Source organism: Ammospiza caudacuta, chromosome 5 (assembly GCF_027887145.1).
Source record: "Ammospiza caudacuta isolate bAmmCau1 chromosome 5, bAmmCau1.pri, whole genome shotgun sequence".
Lineage (NCBI taxonomy): Eukaryota > Metazoa > Chordata > Aves > Passeriformes > Passerellidae > Ammospiza > Ammospiza caudacuta.
This window is the reverse complement of record NC_080597.1, coordinates 63,218,613-63,237,408: the sequence shown is the minus strand read 5'-3', so window position 1 is coordinate 63,237,408 and position 18,796 is coordinate 63,218,613. Positions and strand designations below refer to the sequence as shown.

Sequence of the window (18,796 nt, the reverse complement as noted above, 5' to 3'; positions counted from 1 at the left end):
TGAGTGAAAATCTATGCTTTAGAAACCATGGCTAACAGCTGAGCTTTTAGAAAATCATAGCTGTTATTCAAATAAATTATATCTCCTGTGAAGAAGATGAATATTGCAGCTTAAAAAAAATTACTAGGGAGTTTGCTTTGACAACAAATTGGGCAACCTAGAAAAGAAAATCTGCTTGTGTCGAGCCTTAGGAAGTGGGCAGTGAATTGGCTAAGTGATAGTTACATGGTTTAGAAGTCTGGCTGTGCAAACCACTTCCTATGTATGCAATTTAGACATATAAAAGACAGTGCTATTTTCTTCCAAGAACAGAACAGTCCACTGAAATTTCTGAGCTGCTATTTTAAAAAACAGCACAGCCATAAACCTGCAAATTGTTGAGCAATGTAGACCTTCTTTTAAAAATGAGACTTAGCTTCAAAAAAAAAAAAAAGCAGCAGCAAAACCAACCAGCCACTTGTTTGATGATGAGAACAGAGACAAAGGAATGTGACGAGTCTCATCCAGGCTGAGTGACACTCACCCGTTCTACAAAGCATAGAAAAACCCCTGACCTGCTGGGAATAAGGGCAGGGAATCTTTTAACAGCAGACTCCAAGGGGAAAGCACAACATATTAATCTTATAGAGGCAAATCTCCTGTTGTTTAAGGAAGTCTCCAGCATAACTTTTGCCCAAGCCCAGTTTGTGAAGAAGAGGAGCCCTGCATGCAGCCAGCTGGCCAAGCCAGCACAGGCATTTCTATATATACACATAGGCATATGTATATATATGTACACAATGTATATATATGTACACACACATACACAGAGTTAAGATATAGAGATATCTATGCAGAAGTGAAGGTGTATGGATCTGTAAGTTGATGTTAGTAACAACGAGTCTCCCTGACACCTTTACCAGGAGCTTTTTAGAAGGCAAGAATATAACCTAGAAACAGCATTATCAGAAATTTTATTTGCTGTGATTTGTAGCTTCACACAAATACTGAAGTGACAATGCAAGTAGTTCAGATTTTCAGTTTGCAGACAGAATACAGAAACACATGACAGATTTTTTTAGATTAACAGCCAGAAAATGAATGACTGGATCTGCTGTGGAAAGAAAGTTGAGCATTAAAAAAAAATTAATAAATTAGCTCTTTTAAAATTACATTCTATTCTATGTGTGCAGATGTACATTTTCTGTTTCCAATTTTTGTGTTTAGTATGAACACATGACAAAGGCAATTTTTTCTGTTAAAATGGGTGAGAATCAGACAATGGCTCTGAACTCAGAACCACACTAAATATTTTTTGAAGTAGAACAACATCTTCCTATTACCTTAAAAGAAACATAGTCAATCAATTCTAAACTACAGAATCCTACAGATATATGGTGGGGAAAACAATATAATTCCCAATGTTTTTATTTACTAGGTTATTGTAAAATACTTTGTTAATAGTTGGATATTTATAGAAACTCATACTTTGAGATAGCAGTAGGTAGACAGAAACCCATAATTATTGATAGTTAAAGCAAACAAACAGTATAAGTATCTTTTGCCTAACCATGCTAGAAAAATCAGAAAATGCCAACTGAATGAAATACACTGAGAACAGGACAAAACTACTGTGTTCCTAACGTGCCATTCCAGGTGATCACTGCTTCTCTCTCTCCTTCATTTTATCAATGTAGTCCAGCACCTCTAGAGTCCTGCTGCCAGCCAGACTCAGGTACTCGCTCTCGGCAGAGAAGGCGCCTGTCCCGGCGCTGCCGCTGCCCGCGGGCTGCCGCCCCTCCCGCGCCGCCCATTGCTGCTCTCCGGCCGTGCGGGCAGTGCCGGGAGCGGGGCCCGTGCCCGGGCTGCGGGCAGCGGGGAGCGATCCCCCACAGCTGCACACCCTCAGCGTGCCGCACTGGGTGCCCACATCCACCTTCTCTACGGTCACGGAGCCCTCGGTCTGCGACCACATATCGCACCTGGTGCTGCTACCGACATGCTCCCTCCTAAGGGCGTGCTGGGATGGGCCCTGAGACAGAGCTGCGTGGGTTTTGTTTTCCTCCTCTATGGCACAAAAATTAGAGTCTTTCTCCTGAAGATTGTTTGCTTCTTTTCTAGCCAAAGTGCTGCTGGGCTTCATACCCACACTTTGGGTGTGAGAGCTCTTGGGGGCCTCTCTGCTCACTGAGGCTGAGAACAGGTTGGCACCGCGTGCCTTCAAGGACTGTTCATTCAGATAATTCTTCTTTTTGCCTGTGTCTTCCTCTTCAGACTGCTTGAACAGAATTGTACAGTTGTAACTGCTCAAATAGTTCAGTAACTAAGGACAAAAGCAATGACTTGCTAATAGCTAAGTGAAATAAACAGAAAGGGCAGAACTGTCTGCTTTTGGTTGTTTGTGGGGTTTTTTTTTGTTCCTTCTCCAAGGATGGCCCTTGGTGAATATAAGGTGGCCAATGCAGACCTTCACTCTCACATGCAATTTATAATCTCACACAATGGCATTTTTGTGTTCAAGAATGACTGAAAACACAGGGCATCAAATCATTCTGCTTTACAGGCATGTAATGTAAGGCAGCTATACATAGAGGAAGAGCATAGAACATTGCTTAGCATCTTCCCACAGTCATGCTATGTAATTCCACAAGGCCAGCCATTATCAAGAGAACAGACCACATGTCTGTCAAACTACTTAGGAAAATTTACAGCTCATAATTTCTTGTCCTCATCACACATGAAGTTACCTTGTACAAAATAAAACTAGATTCCAGCTACATCCACCCTTAGGTGCACTTGGGCATAGAGATATGATTCAAATAAAGCCCTGCCAGCCCACAAGGATTTACTCACTGTGTCAGGACTAGAGCTCAAATAGCTCTCAGTCTGCCTTGGAGAGTAACTGTAAGACTGGCTGCTGAGTGGTGAGTCCACATCTTGAAAAATTAGATGAAAAAGAAAGAAAAGGTTACTCAAGGAACAATCCCCAAAGATCCAGCTCTCAAGTACAGCATGTAGAATTAAACATTACTATTTCTGATGCAGATTTAAGAAACTGTTTAAAGAGCAAAATGTTAGCAAGGTCAATCTAGTTCTCAGCAATAGCCAGTTCCTCTCTTCTCTTCTCAGGTGAACACATCTTAACAGAGGTTGTGGGATGGGGTCCCCAAAGCCTCAGCTGTTAATCAGCAGCAGAACTGGGCTACCCAAAAAGGAGGAGGGACTCTGGAGAGCAGAGCCTGCATGAGAGCACAGCAGACTCCATGTGCACACTGGCTGCCATACAAGTTACATACTTCTCCCTTGGAGGCCCTTGAGAGATCCTCTTCTCTGAAATGCAGCCAGCACACAACCCTACAGCTACTGAGGGAGCAGGAAGGATGTAGAATTGCCTCTCCTCCTCCCCTCCCTCTGTCCACACGTGGAGTGACAGCATATAGTCTAGTGGAAGAGAATAACTCTTCAAGGAAAAGCAAGCACAGTTAATTCTTAGTTACCTGGTAATGCTAGTTGTCTTTTTACAGTGCTGTGAATCAGAAATACACCTTATCAAAGTTAACATCCTAAAAAGATCATTCTCCCTGGCTTTAAAAGTAACTTTTTCAGTTCCACATGTAAAGAAAACATTTTAAGTGATAATGTATAAATGGTACTAACCCATCTCTTGAAGGTATGAACTCAGTCCAAACTTACACCCTTTCTCTTGTGCTGTTGTGAACTGTTAAAAATAGTAAGTAAAGTAAGTAAGTAAGTAAAAAATAAAAGGTATTAATAGTGAGTCTTCAGCTGGATCAGCATCTCAGGTTAAGAGAGGAACATTCAGTTTCTGTATTACCTAAGGGAATCACTGCACTGTACCACAAATTATTTTAAGAGGTATTTTTACTCCTGAGTAGTACCATATGTGGCTTCCACAGGCAAGACATCTGAAACACTTTTTATATGTATGCTGGCACAAAGCTCCTTTATAATACTGAAGCATCCTGCATATAATGTCTGGGCATTGCCTCCAGAACCTGACCCTAAGTGTTGATGGGTAACTTACCCAGTGTCTTTCAGGCATCAGCTAAAGTGTAGATGAAACCATGTGAACTGTGGACCTGCCTATCTGAACCACGTCACTAGCAGCAGTTCTTTCTGAATTCCTTCTATAAACCACGATGGAAAAGAAGCTTCTATGGTAGTTAATTCAGTGAAGCTACATTCAGTTTCTAACTGTTGTGGACAATCCTTCTCCACCTCAAATGAACCATGTAAACAGTGGGTTTGACAAAAAAAAGACATCTTTTTAAAAGTTACCTCTTCAAATACAAAGACATGGTTCTGGTTCCGGGCTGTTTCCTTCACAGACTTGTCGTCACTAAGGAAGGCAAACACAAGTTCTCTGATAAGTGATTTTTCCCCAGTATTTTTATTTTCTTTCTGAGTTAAATTCCTTACTGGTGACTTTTCAATTTTTACTTTGTCTTCAGTAAGCATTAAATGCTTCCCACTACTGAGATCACTGGACTTATCTCTGAACCTGAGATTTAACACTAAGAATATGTTTTTCATAAACTTCATTTCTGTTGAAATGCAAAAGGGAATTGAAGCAATAACAGAAGATAGTGCTGTTTTGTAAAATGGAAGGTACTATGTATCAGTCTCTGAAAAACGAGTCTTTAGTAAAACACAGAGCACTCACACAGCCCAGAGGAGACACTTGCTCTGTAGCCAGTGGAATGAGACAGAGTGTTTTAAAAGACAAGACAGATCAACAGCTTAACTTCAGGATCTCCAAACTGCCCATACTGAAGCAGTATTTCTGTCTGTTTATTATGGCCAGATACACAGAGGCATAATGGGCTTCCCGTGCATTGATTTATTCACATTGTACAGTGCTATTTTCACTAAGAAAATCTGAGTCCTCAGTAATACTGTTTGGAATTTTGCCTTCTTGTGCTCTTAGCAGGATTTCTCCAATTCAGCAAAGTCTCTGCAGTTATCACTGGCTAATAGATTGGTAATTTCCATGACACTCACCTTTTTTTTCTTGAATAATTCTGCACATTCTCCTTTAAGATATTCTGCTGATCACGGTAATAAGCTAATGTCTCTAAAAGTAAAAAAAAAAAAAAGTAAACTTTGATTTTGAAATGCAATAGAAAAAATACAATTTAAATGTTTTATTCTATTTGCAATAGAATAAATACAATAAAAGTTTCTGTCAGGTTTTTAAAATAATTTAAATGGTGGGTTTTAAAATTACATGACTGCATTCTGAAGATTCATGATGTTTTCAGTTGGGGCAGATACATCTCTGGTTATAAGAACATATATCTTTAAAAGGAGAATAAAACCCAGAATACATGTCCTTAAAATATGACACGCACCAATTTTTTCAAGGTTTGCTCTTCTTTCTCTCTGTTCACAGGGCATGAAGTAGTGCTGTCCCTCATGACAGTTCTGCCGGTGTGTTTTATGAAGTGCACTTGTTTCCTTGTAGCTTGTACTTGACACATTATTACTTTTAAGGAAAACCTGTTCTGGAGCTGTGAAAATGCCTTCAAGGTGTCTGTCTACAGAATCTTCTTTTGCATTGATTGCAGGATAAACCCTTCTAGTGTCGCAAGAATAATTTCTGTTGGTAATTTGATTTCGAACATCAGGAACAGTGAAAAAAATGTCATTATTGCTTTGGTTAGAAAAAGGATTAAAATGCTTGGTGGAAGGATTATTATGGATTGGTTGGCTCTCTTCTTCAAATAGTGCCAGAAAGGAACAACCCCTTCCATCTTTCAATCCTGCAGTTTCTTTCACAACATCAAATATTGGTTCTTTTATTCCTTCATAGTTTTCTGATTCATTACTGGCTATTATCACTGGATTTTTCCTGGCAGAATTCATGTAGTCTTGCCTGGGGATAGGCAATGAGGTATAACAGGGGTAGAAGAGAAAAAACCATTTTGCTGAGTACACAAACAAGCAAAATACTGTTAACACAACACTTTATGATAAAAATATCAAAAACTTCACTGCTCATTACACTTGGTTTTGTCCTAAATATACAGTATTTCAACTGAAAAAGTGTGTATTTTATTATGTTTTATATCTACTTTATGGTAAGATTGATTTAAAAGGGGTTCTATTTCTTAATGTCTCCAAATAAACAAAGCCATGGAGCACATCCTCCTGGACAGAGAATTGTGATTTATAAAATCAGCCACAGCATGTCACTGCTGCTCCACCAGCTGACCAAAGGTGGCCACATCAGGGAGAAAAAGAAAAAGAGGAAACGAGTTTCTTCCATTCATAAAAGTAGTTTGCTTAAGACTGTATTTCTCTTCCATATTGAAAGCCCATAACAAGTGACTTTCATTTGTACTTGAAATCAGTAATCCTGATTCAGCACAGAATTTTTCTATTTCACAGTCAGGAGGCCAGTCAGACATTTTGTTATGCCTCTACTTCCCTATCCCACTTCTGAAAGTAGTGGTTTTGAAGATTTTATCATGTGAGCATCATGGACATGAAAGCCATCCTGCTTTCACTTACTTGGCTCTTAATCTAACATTTTCACTGGGTTTTTTTCCAGGCTGGATCTGCTGACTGACCTTTCAGAAACTCTGAGCTAAAAGTTGAGATTCTTCTGAAGGACAGAGATCTGGCAAAAAAAGGCCATTCAAAAACAAAAAAACAAAACCCTTTCTTTAAAACATTCTAAGGAAGGCTGACAATAGAACTTGAAACTGAAAGGTAGTACAGAAAACTCTTACTGGAGAAAATGCTTGTGGTGTTTTGATCAGCAAATACTTGGAATGGGATAAAGATCTATGGAATTTAAATGAGAAACTAGTTTTCTCTAGTTACAGAAACCTCACCAGGACAGTTATAGAAGACTAAACACACAAGAGTTTCTTTCAGAAGATACTTGGATAGATCTACATGAGGAAGGTAAAACCATTTTGTGAAGCAATTCAGAGAGCCTTTCTCAACTCCAGCTGAATATTTTGTTATGCAAAATAAAATTTAAGAGTAGATGAGGAAATATGACACTAAAACTTTTAATTAATATTTAATAACCTTGAAGTGCCACAGGTCTCAGAATTATGGACATTGATTACATCATCAGCATGTTACATTAAACAACTGTATAAATTGACACCCTACTTTTCACATACAGTGAAAGAAACTCCCTTCACAGAAAAATTTTTGTGATCTCTTGAGGTATAAGAATTTATGGCTACAATGGATGAAAACAATACAAAGAAATGGATCTGAAGAGCAGTTGAAAGGAAATGGTGTTAGTGACTCATGAATAGGTAGAAGATGAGGGGATGACATAAGCAGATGAGTGCAGGCCTGATGGCTGGCGGAGAAAGGAGAGATGTAGGTGAGATAAGGTTATACAGGGCTCAGTGTAAATATATAAATTGAGAATTCACTCAAATGAGCAGCAAGATGAATTCTATGCTCATTTTAGGTTTTGCTGGAGAAAGCCAGGAGAAGCCACAAGAAGAGTGGAAGTTAAAGGGACTGATGTGTTTAGTTATTATTTGGCCAGTGATTTTATGGGTCACTTGACTCCCCAAGCAAAAAGCCTGCAGGCCCTTCAGGAACAGCAAAATACTGTATGGCCTTTTAATGTCTCTATCCAGCCTAAGCTAGGGATGGACAGGAACTTTCAACCAAAGGGCAGACTGATGGAATAGAAGGAATAAAGTAAGATTAGCTATGTAAGACCTCTAGGTCCAAGGGAAAGCTGCTGGAAAGAAAATTAAATAAAATGTTCAGTACAAATGAGTCTGGCCCTAAATCATCTGTGATTTGAAAGATTTTTAATCAGCACATACAAAAAGAAATATATTCTCAATTTCTATCCATTCTTTTAAAAACAAAGTGTATATTCTCATACAAGTATTATTGAATCAATTATAGGGAAAAAAGAAAGCTATAGTAGGATCACATATGAAAGAGAAGGACAGAAAATGGGTGTTCCTGGAACCCCTAGCATAAATAATGCAGGTGCAGATGCTCAATTGCTATTGCATCAAGATTATCAGAAAAGCACTTGCAACACTGCCCAGAACTAATAACACCTGGGGCAACTTCCCCCTCCTCGTGGCCTCTTAGTAAATCTCTGCTATCATTCAAGGTGAATTCAGCAACACTATCATGTCTGTGACATTGCAAAAAATAGATCATGGTTCCACCCAAAAATTCAGATTTTGTTTAAATAGCTTTATTTAAATAGCTTCAGATTTTTATTAAAATAGTTTTGTTTAGTATTTCCATTTGATTTCAATTTTTGTTTGAAAAACAGTCAGTGAAAAAAACAAGTAGCAATAAGGTTTTGATTATTTCAGTATTTTTCTTAATTAAACTTGACCATTATTTTCCTCATTAATGTAAAATCACTGCCTACCTATCAAATGGCTTGAACAGCTCCTGAGGCACTGTATCAGACTTCCTGAAAATACACTGGCTTGGAGGGTTTGTATTCCAAGGGTCTTGATCAAAGCTGTTACCTGGCTGAGAAAACAGCAGAAGCTGTCAAACTGTGAATATACATAATTGTCTTTAAAACTTTCAACTTGGGTTTGTAAACAATACTCATATTTTCCCACTATTTTTATTTCTTTACATCTTTACAGCAGAAGCCCAAACCTCCTTACAGCCCAACTGTTGCCAAACAAACTTTGGCCAACAGATAACTACTTTGAGCATGACAGTAACAGACAGTTTTTTCTCATCCTATTGTCCATTCATCTGGTTCATAGCCACCCATTTTGGCTACCAGAATCCCCAGGGAAACTTCATCAAAAGCCTTCCTAAAGGCAAGGTAAATAATGCCTGCTCTTCTCTCTAATTCCCAGAGACACTAATTCCATCACAGAAAGCAATTGGGTCCACCAGCTACAGTATGACCTTGCAAAATCTGATGGCTGTTTGCAGACATCTTCTTCTTCCTCATGTACCTTGGAATTGCCTCTGGGAGCTTAGCTCCTTAATCCTTCCAGGGACAGAGGTGAGATGATGCTTCCCCAGATCATGCCTACATTTTTGCAGATGGACATAACATTTGTGTATTTCTTCTCACTGGAAAGCTTCTCTGCTCACCACAGCCTTACAGGGGTGATAAATATCTGCCTTGCAGTGATGTCATCCAACACCCTGAATATACTAGGTTGGACTCTGTCCAGTCTCATACATTTCTTTATGTCCAAGTTACAATGGATTCTCTGACTTGTTCCTTCCCTACTGGTTCATTAAACTCCCCTCAAATCCTGACTGCATTTTAAGATGAGCCAGAGAGAAGATTCTGTCTGAAAAATATGAAGCAAAGTAGTCTTTGAGTACCTCAGGCTTTTCCATGTAACCTTTCACTAGGTCTCAACTCTATTTAGCAGAGGACAGCATTTTCCTTGCTTTCCTTTCTTTGATAACATACCTGCAGAAGTCCTCCTTGCTGTTCTTCTCACCCATTGTGATTCTCAGCTCTGGCCATGCTAATGCCACCCCTCCCAGCTGAGGGGATGCTTCTGTCTTCTTCCTGCCTTGCCCATCCCTCTTTGCATCTGACCTCAGTCAGGGGTTCGCTGATTCTGCCAAACTGGCCTCCAGAATCAAATAATTCTCTTGCACATAGCAGTGGACACAGCATAGCTGTGTTTTGAAAACATATTTCTCAGGCTTCTTTGTTCTTCAGGTCAGCTTCCCGTGAGTTTTGGCCTACTCATTCCCTGAACAAACCATCATCTCCCTTTCTGAAACCCCTCAAGCATTTCTTCCTCACTTACCTCAAAACTTCAGAATACCATTGGTGAAACACATAATTTTTTTTATTGTTTCCAATGACTAATATATTTGCTAAAAATAAAGCATATTATATTTGCTATCACTTTTTTAAGGATGATTCTTTTAAGAATCACAAAGTTAACAAAAAGAAAAAACAGTAATATGCAGCAGAACAAATAACTTTCAACTGTTACTTAAAAGTAAAGAGTTAAACAGCAGAGCACTGAAAATACTGTAAGAACTATGTTAATCACTGAGACATTAAAAGACAAAAAATTAGGTCATGGGATCACCTGGGATCATGCAACACCCAGTTACACTAACTGTATGTTTAGGAAAGCTGTATTTCTAGCTGTTTTTATATATATTTCAGATTTCTTTAACCAAATTTACAAGCCAGAAGCTAAAGAAAGCCACCAGTATGTGACTAATTCTCTCTCTGCAGATTTCAGCAACACTGAGAGTTCAGTGAACAAAAGCTCAAGTTGAGCTTATTTCAGAGCATTAAAATAAATATATTTGTATGTACAGAACATTCAGTGCCACCAGCCTACAAAAAATGTTGATCAATCAAAATTACCATTACGGTTACACTAGTTTTACACACCAAATAAATGAAAGGTGATTTAAAGTAATTCCAGGGAAGTAAAACATTAACCAAACCTGGTTTTGCAGCTTTTTTTCATAGATCTGTTCCCAAACATTGCCCATTCGTTTTGTGTTGAAATTTTCTTCTGAAAGCTGTGTACAGTTAGAGAACTGAAAACCAGAGGAGGGCAATGGACAAGCACTAAAAACTCTTGCCAAGTTGTCTTCATTTTCCATACTAGAATCAACATAGCCTAATTCCATTACTTGTGGAATGAGCTAGACAAAACATAACAAAGACATATTTTATTTAGCTAAAACTGTTTTGACTTAAGCATAAAGTTCAAAGTAATCAAGCTATTCTGCATCTTTTACAGTTCTGCACATAAACCACCAAGAAGAGAAAATTTTCTATATTCTGATACAAAATTAGAATTCTGATATAGAATATAGAATTTCTATATACTGAATTTTCACTAAAAACTTAAAGCAATAAGGGCTTATTTCAGGGAAACATGTAAGTAACTACTTAATCTGAAGGATGCACACAAATGCTATCCTGAGGAAAGATGGATATAAATACATTTTTAGCTTTTTTTTCAAGAAATATATAAGCAGCATGAAAATAATTTATCCATATAGTCTTGAAGAGAAAGAAGAGTTCATGTGTTTCAGTATCCATGAGATTTGTCCACTCTTTGAAATCACTTAAAATACAGTAATTACTTAAACCACTTAAAAATACAGTAATTACTGTAATTACTGTAAAAAAATACAGTAATTACTGCACATTTTTAGTCTTATATCATAAGAATAATAAACTTACCTTATGCTGGTGTTTTACTTTTTCTGAGAGATGTTGTCTTCTGCTTTCCAAAACTTGCTTTTGTAACCTTGCAAAATGAATAAAAACAGCCTATGAAATACGAGATCAAAACAATTTAAAATATTCTGAGCATTAATTTCAGAATAACTTAGAAATATTTTTCCACACATCTTAAAACAGCCTGATTGTTAGGCAGTTGTGAGCAGCCTGTCTGTGAGTTGGTCACTTTAGGGGGTCCAAAGCTGGATGGGAAACAGTGTAAGTGCATAATGCTGCCTGAATAACCTGCTTTGAGATAAACTTAGTATAAGTACCTGACATGAGTGCAGACACTTAAGCATTTTTTAAAAAAATCTCTCAGCTTCATGTGCAGTTTTTTATTCAGAATTTATTAATTACTCTCTCATAGTAAGAGTACCACTGGAATGACAGGACTGGTTGTGAAACTTCCCTGTTTATAATGGCATGTTTATGTTTTCTTAATACCCCAAATGTTAAGACTATAATGAAATACCTCTTCCAGAACCTCACTATTGCATAATTATTGCCTATTTTATACAAGTACCTGCTCTGGAGATCATCTAAGTTTGACTTATGTTGTGTACGTGGGGGTGATGTGGGAAGCTCTAAGTTATGTCTCCTGATGGGTTTTTTTTCATCTTCAGTGATATCAATGTGGACTGGCTTCCTCAAGTTCTCTGCAATGAATGTATTTGTTATGTCAGTGCTGGGCTTGGAGAAAGTTCAGAGGTTCCTGAATTTTCATTAGAGTACAAAAGCTGTTGTTTTATAATTCTTAATCCATTTAAAGCCATATTTGCTTCTTTCTTTAATACAAAATATAAAAACTCTATTCTTTAATACAATTCTTTCTTTTCTTTAATACAAATAAATTTTATTCTTATTTAATATTTGTTCTTATTAATATTTATTCTTTCTTCAATACAAAAACTCTATTCTAAATGGCACAATAATATAAAATTATTGAGTCAGCCACTGTGTGTGTACAGACTCTGTTGCCTTCCTCAGTCGCCTTCTACTCTTCTGAGCATAGGACAAAATATATCCCATAATCTGGTTTATGGATATGTCACAGATGACAAGAATCATAGAATCACAAAATCATTTCGGTTGAAGAAGACCTTTAAGATCATCGAATTCAGCCATTAAATCAGCACTGCCAAGTCCACCATTAAACCATACCCTTAAGTACCACATCTACATTTAAAGAGCTAGGACTCAAGTTTTAGTGATGTTTCTCAAGAAGTTTAATAATGGATTTTATGAAAGATAGTCTGGGTACAACTGACATGACTATTCCAAATGCCTCCAAAGTTATGAAAAAGGAAATGGATGGGAAATGGACCCACTCAACAGCAAAGAGGAAAATAAATGAATCTGGGGTAAAATTCATGACTAGAATGGGGAAGGTAATAAGTGTGTGTAGTGGTTTAGAAAACGTATTCTCCAATTTAGTGTTCCCACACAAACACTTCAAACCATGTGCTGCTTGCTCCCTCTCCCTTCTCCCTCCTTTCCATCTCCCTCTCCCTTTCCTTCTCCCTCTCCCCATCACTCTGCAGAGGCCAGAGAGGAGAATTGGAAGCACAAAAGGTAAAGATCAGGGCTTGAGATAAGAACAATTTACTGGAAGCAGCAATGAAACAAGAAATTGTATTCATAACAGAGTGATGATTCAAAGGCAGGTGCTCACCACAGGGAGCACAACATTCCCTGGCCACTCACTTCCCACTGCCCACTGAAGGATGGGACTCCTTCCCCTGTGAGGTGTAGAGTCACATCCCCTGCATGATGTGAGGAGGTGTAGAATCACCTCAGGGTCCTGGCCATGCCTGTCCTGGCTACTGCAAACATTCACCCTGGCCTGGCCTGGAACCAGGACACTGCACAAGGCTTTAAAGGGGAAGTAGGCAGGAGCCAGGGTTGTTTGATTCCTCTTATGCCCAGACTTTTTATTCAGTCATAATTTTTGTATTAACATAAAAGTTTTTACTTTAAAAATAAATCAACATTTACTTGAGGGTTAAGTTATTAATGGAAGAACAAGAACTAAAATAACAGCAGTAGTAGTTAAGAATAACAAATTGTGATGTGTCAGAATACCCAAAACTTACCAGTGTTTTCTTTTTTGGTTGATATCTGGTTAACAACATATAGATTAAGAAGATCCAAACTGACTGCTGAACTTTTAGGAGATGATACTTCCAAGAGCTTCATTTTTGACTTAAGTTTCTTTCTTTCAAAGTATTCCTTAATTTTTTAAAGGAGAGAATAACTTTTTGACAGAAGCTTCAACCATGCATTACCAGTATAGGTAATTCTTTTGAAATTAGCAAGCAAGCCTTAGCAAACTAGTCCTAATATAAAAGCACAGGGTTAAGTATCTCTGAATTCTCATGCCCTGTTTGCTCTTAATTTATTTTTATTGCCTTGAAAAAGAATGTAAATATAATTTGGTCATATTCAAAATAAATCATTGTTATCTTGATGTCAAAAATTTAGTCCTTAAATGCTCATTTCTCAAACTTTGTGTACAACCACTAAAAATATTTCTTAAAATAAAAGATACCAAATGTGACAAGGACAAAGTCCTAAAGAAATTTAAAGGATCTTTTCAGAAAGCATATAAGATAAGCAAATAAATCAGCAAGATTACATACACCAGATTTGCCATCTATAATGACACAGAGTTTATTGTTCTCCAAATTTCTCTCCTGACAAAGAAAATAGTCTTCTGGCAAAAAAAAAAAAAAAAAAAAAAAAAAAAAAAAAAAAAAACAAAAAAAAAAGAGAAAAAAGAGGAGGAAAAAATAAAAAAGAAAAGTCTCTGGGATTAGGAATTCAGAAAGAATTTTTATTACAAGGAATAAAAAGAGATATGACTGACACTTTGAATTTATCAGGACAATAAGACAATAATATAGGAAAAAAACATCTCCATTTTGCAGAGACTATTATAACCATCCTAAATTCATTAATTACAGCAGATGAATAAATAAAGCCAGTAAGATTTTTTTTCTAAACAAAATACGGATATTGAAAACTGAAGGCTGTGCCAAAACAAAAAATAGCATTGGCTTTTCTTCTGAAATGTAATTCCTGTCATGATTGCAGGTTACATATAACTAATATACTTAACATGTTTGTTGCTAACTAATTTTTAGTATTATTTATTATTATCTTTAGCTTCCCAGGATAATATTATCTATGGAAAATATCTGTTCTTCAGTTAAGATGAATATCTTCAGTAAGGTAAAATCATCCTGTGTACAAATCAACACTTCAAAATTCTTTTGACTTTAGGACCCACACCCCCAAAATGTAACCACTTCCCTTCAGTGTCCCAGATGTTTTTTTTCCCTATCACCTCCAAATTACCAATTTACTAATGAATATGTAATAGTAATTAGAAAACTACCACTGTATTTAGTAATTTACTAAAAACAATCCTGTATTTTCTTGTTTTCCCTCCCCACTGAAACAAATTACATAGTTGTAATATAAATTATGTGGCTTACACCAGTAATCCCTGAGAAAACAGAGAGCTCACAGGGCTCCAGGAAACTGGGAAAGTGGTAGGGACAAGGTGCTGATTGGTCCCACATTCCCATATGTAAATGTTTGAATTTGAGTAATTGTCTCTATACAGTCAGCCTGCTTTTCCTCAACCTCTGTATGCCTGTGCACCTGCTCTGGGTATTGGGGGTATCAGCTTCAGTGGTGGAGCTTCCTACACTGCCTCTTTCTTCCCTGCTGCTGAGGAGGAAACTGACTCCACTTATTATGGTTATGGCAATTTTCTCTTGCTGTTTTCTCTCCTGTTTGAAATGTCTCCTGCTATGCCAGGGATAAGTTTGATTCCCTTATTTCACTTTCAGATTCAAAATACAAATAAACCATCCTCCTTTTGCAAATGCCAGAAAAAGGACAAATTTACATGGCCCAGAAAGATGGCTGTGTAGGGGTGTGTTGGGCCAGCTGACCACATTGTTATCACCTGAGGCTTCAAGCAATCCCTTGTGTTCTCACATACCAACTCAAAATGGTAACAGAAGTAATCCAGGAAAGTCAAAACTGGGCAAAGGCCAATTCATTCATTCACTCACACCTTCTCTTCTTGTTGTAATTCAGTTTAGTAAATCTAGGACAAGACTTTTACCCTCAAAGTCAGGGAAACACATTTAACTGTTTAGCTACTGTTTTGAATCTCACTCCAAATGCTTTGAAAGTTTTACCTAAGTGAACCCACCAAAGCTTTTATATAACAATATAAAATCCAATATGGCTGAAACCGTTTACCTTTTGTTTTCTCCTTTCTTGCTTTAATATGATTCTGCTTCTGTAAAATGCAAATAATTGTCATTTTAATTGCAAAAGTGCAATCTTGAGTCATGGCTTGAATTTCTCATTAGTGGTTCTGAGTTTTAGGACACAAATATGTTAATGTTATATGTTTGTTATGCTATGTTATGTTATGTTATGTTATGTTATGTTATGATGATCAAACCTTCAGGTAGTAAAGTCAACATATCTCTGTTGAAGTAATTTTGACTGATCCCAGTTTACTCCAGTAAGGATAGGAACACATTTGATATTAGGTTATCAAACACATTTAACATGAAAAAAGAAAACAGAAAAAGCTTTTAATCATTTGACTTGTAATGCACATTTCGTCAATTTGTAATTTTTTAAAACTTAAGAAGTCTTTGTCAATATATTATTTCCTCCTAATTTTCTTTGTCATGCTGCAATATAGCTACAAAACTATATTAGCAAACAAAAGGAGCACTATATGAGCTTTTACCTTTTGGGACTTTCCAGAACACTGGGGACCTTTTGTAAAACAGGAAAGCAAAACAGATTGACAGTACAAGTTGCTGTTGTTTGTTCAATATAGGAGACAGTTATACCTCCAACTTCTTGTCTCACCTGTCCAACACAGCCTTATGTGAAATGCTTGTAGAACTTGATGCATAAAATTGGAAGTTGGAGTCACTGTTCCATGGGCAGAGTGAGCATGGCTGCAGTCCTTAGGTCATTAAGATTAGGACTTTTTGTGAGGGTTAGAAATATAGAGTATTCGCTTGAAATTACCTTTTGCTTAAAGCTAGAGCAAACTTTCCAAACATATGCATATAACATTGCAGTGGGCAGGAAACCCCTGCAGTGACCTGTAGTTTTTCTGACACCTAAAAGGTAAACCCCAGATTCACCCAAGGAACCCTGACAGATACTACCAGCAGCAGCAAACAGCAGGTTGATTTGCATTTGCTGAATGTGTGCAGTACTCCTACACACTGGGTTTTCTTACAGAGGATATGGGAGGCAGGCATTTAGGACAAAGGTCAGGTTGGTGTTTTGGGGTTTTTTCCAAGTGAAACTCGCCCTTCCTCCTGCTTCACAGAGGCAACATTCAGAAAACTCAGTTTGCTGGGAAGACTTTTAGATGGGTAGGGTGTTCTTTTAGTTTGATTCTGCATAGAGTCTGGATGATTCCACAGCTGTGTTCAGCAATGCTACTTCCCAATGGCCGACAAAATCTGTGGGGTTTACATTTCTAGTAGACTGCAGAGGGCACAGCACCCAAAGAAAGAGAACATTATCTTTTTTCTTTTTTTATCATTAAACTCAGCTTGTGATGCTTTACTATTTCAGTGACTCTCAATACCTGTACATCCTTTTCCCCAAATGGTAACCACTGCTTTTTGTGAGGGCGTCAGAAAGGCCTCACCCAGCCCCTGTCTGTGGAGAGACAAGAGCCCAAACATGACTCCCTGCCTGGGGTGGGAGGGCACCTGCACCTTCCAGAGTCTGGCTCCGGAGGGGACTCCGGGGCTGTCACACACCACGGCCTGCTGCTCTGGGAGGGGACGCCAGGCCTGAAACACACACACTGGGGCACTACTGTTCTGTGAAGAGATACTCGTTTGGTCACAAACACCATGGCCATGCCCAGTTTGTGAGGGGAGATGAGGACTGAAGCACACACCATGGCTGTGCTCAGTTTGTGAGGGGAAATGAGGCCTGAAGCACACACCATGGCTGTGCTCAGTTCATGAGGGGACCCCATGGCTGCCACACAGAACATGGCAGTGCCTGGTTTGTGAGGGGGCATCAGGGTTGTTAAACACACCATGGTGGTGCCCAGTCTGTGAGGGACACTGACAAAGCATGGAGCTCTTTCTGTCGGCTTTGAAGAGTTTCACTTACCGACTGCCGCCCACCCAGTTCATTTTCTGCTGCTGAGGAGGCAGGCAGGGAGGGAGGGCTGCCCGGGGCACTGCTGGCACTGTGGGCAGAGGCAATGGCTACCCCGGGATGGTTCGCAGCCTCCCTGCAGGGCCACAGGGCCCTCAGCGGGGCCTCCTCCACCCTGCGAGCACCAGGGCAGCTGCTCCCCATGCCCCAGGCTGGCAGGGGAGAAGGAACGGTGGTACAGGGATTGACAGACAAAGGGGAAGGATGCAGATGGCCAAGTGAGGCACTGATGGCAATGCCCTGGTTGCCCTTCTTCTACCCCAGGTGTTTCCATACAGGCTGCTGCCAAAGCCATTGCCCTTTCCCAAGGGAGTCATGAGCATCTTGCTGTCTCAAGTGAATTGGTTTCTCTTTCAGATCCAGCCTTTCTCTGCTACAACCACTGTGATTTTTAGGACAAGAGAGCACTTTCGATCCTGCTCTTCCTCAGGTATTTTAGGGGCAACAGGGGAAGCGATGAGCATTTTCTACAGGTAGCTGTTGTTACCCTTGGTCCTGCCTGATGAGCTGTTGAGTGTAAATGTGACTAACCCCCGAGGAGGGATGCAGAGCCACTCAGGGATTCTTGGCAGCAGCACAGCTCCACTCGCTCCCTTCCCTATAACTCACTTCCATCATCTCAGCAAGTGAAGGCACCCATTTAAAAAACAATCATCAAAATTCTACATGAATCTTTTCCTGTGGTGTTTCTTTCCTGAGTTATCTTTAGCCTAACATTTTTCAGGGTACTAAAGTTTGATTAGCATTAGTACAACAATGTGAAGAGTGTTCAGAGTAGATATTAGGAGTCTAAAATTAAAAGTTAGCCAAGATAGTTTTCTTCCTAATACTTCTAATTTGGCTAGGCTGTTTATAGAATCTGATAAGTATGCATAATTGTTTCTTGTAACAACACTAGATTAAAATCTTCGTGATAAATGATATCTATATTTTAAGTCTATGTGTCTCTGCAGCTAATGTGACAGATGACAGACTGAACATTTACTTAATTTCTTCACTTCAAATAGTAATTTTTATTTTCAATTCTATCTAGTGTAAATGTTGAACTTGCTAATACTATGTCTAAGATGTAGTTTCATGTATAACATAATCAAATCCCTTTTACATTTTTAATATATGGTATTTTCTATATCACCCTTACTCTTACTTTTTCACAGTATTGTCTAGATTTAAAGGAAAAAAGTGGGATTTTCTGTATTTTTTACTTATTTTATCTGGTAGTTATCCAGGAGAAGTTACATGGCCGCTTCAATTATTTATTTTTCAACATAATAAATCTTCTCCTCAAATTATTTCTTGCAAATAAAGCTAATGACCTTTCAAATCATAAAATAAAACATCAGGTTT

At 38.3% G+C, this 18,796-nt stretch overlaps 1 protein-coding gene across 1 annotated transcript; it reads right to left on the bottom strand.

The window, feature by feature from the left end:
- Positions 1-1,639: 1,639 nt before the first annotated feature.
- On the bottom strand, positions 1,640-17,424 carry C5H12orf40 (chromosome 5 C12orf40 homolog). Its single transcript, XM_058805956.1, has 13 exons — positions 17,402-17,424; positions 15,491-15,530; positions 13,306-13,441; positions 11,736-11,868; positions 11,171-11,237; positions 10,420-10,623; positions 8,384-8,490; positions 5,352-5,875; positions 5,002-5,074; positions 4,279-4,339; positions 3,637-3,697; positions 2,833-2,915; positions 1,640-2,254 (listed from the first exon to the last, which is right to left on the bottom strand). Exons 1-13 carry the CDS (start codon positions 17,422-17,424, stop codon positions 1,640-1,642), a joined length of 2,127 nt encoding a protein of 708 aa, XP_058661939.1.
- Between the last annotated feature and the right edge of the window lie 1,372 nt (positions 17,425-18,796).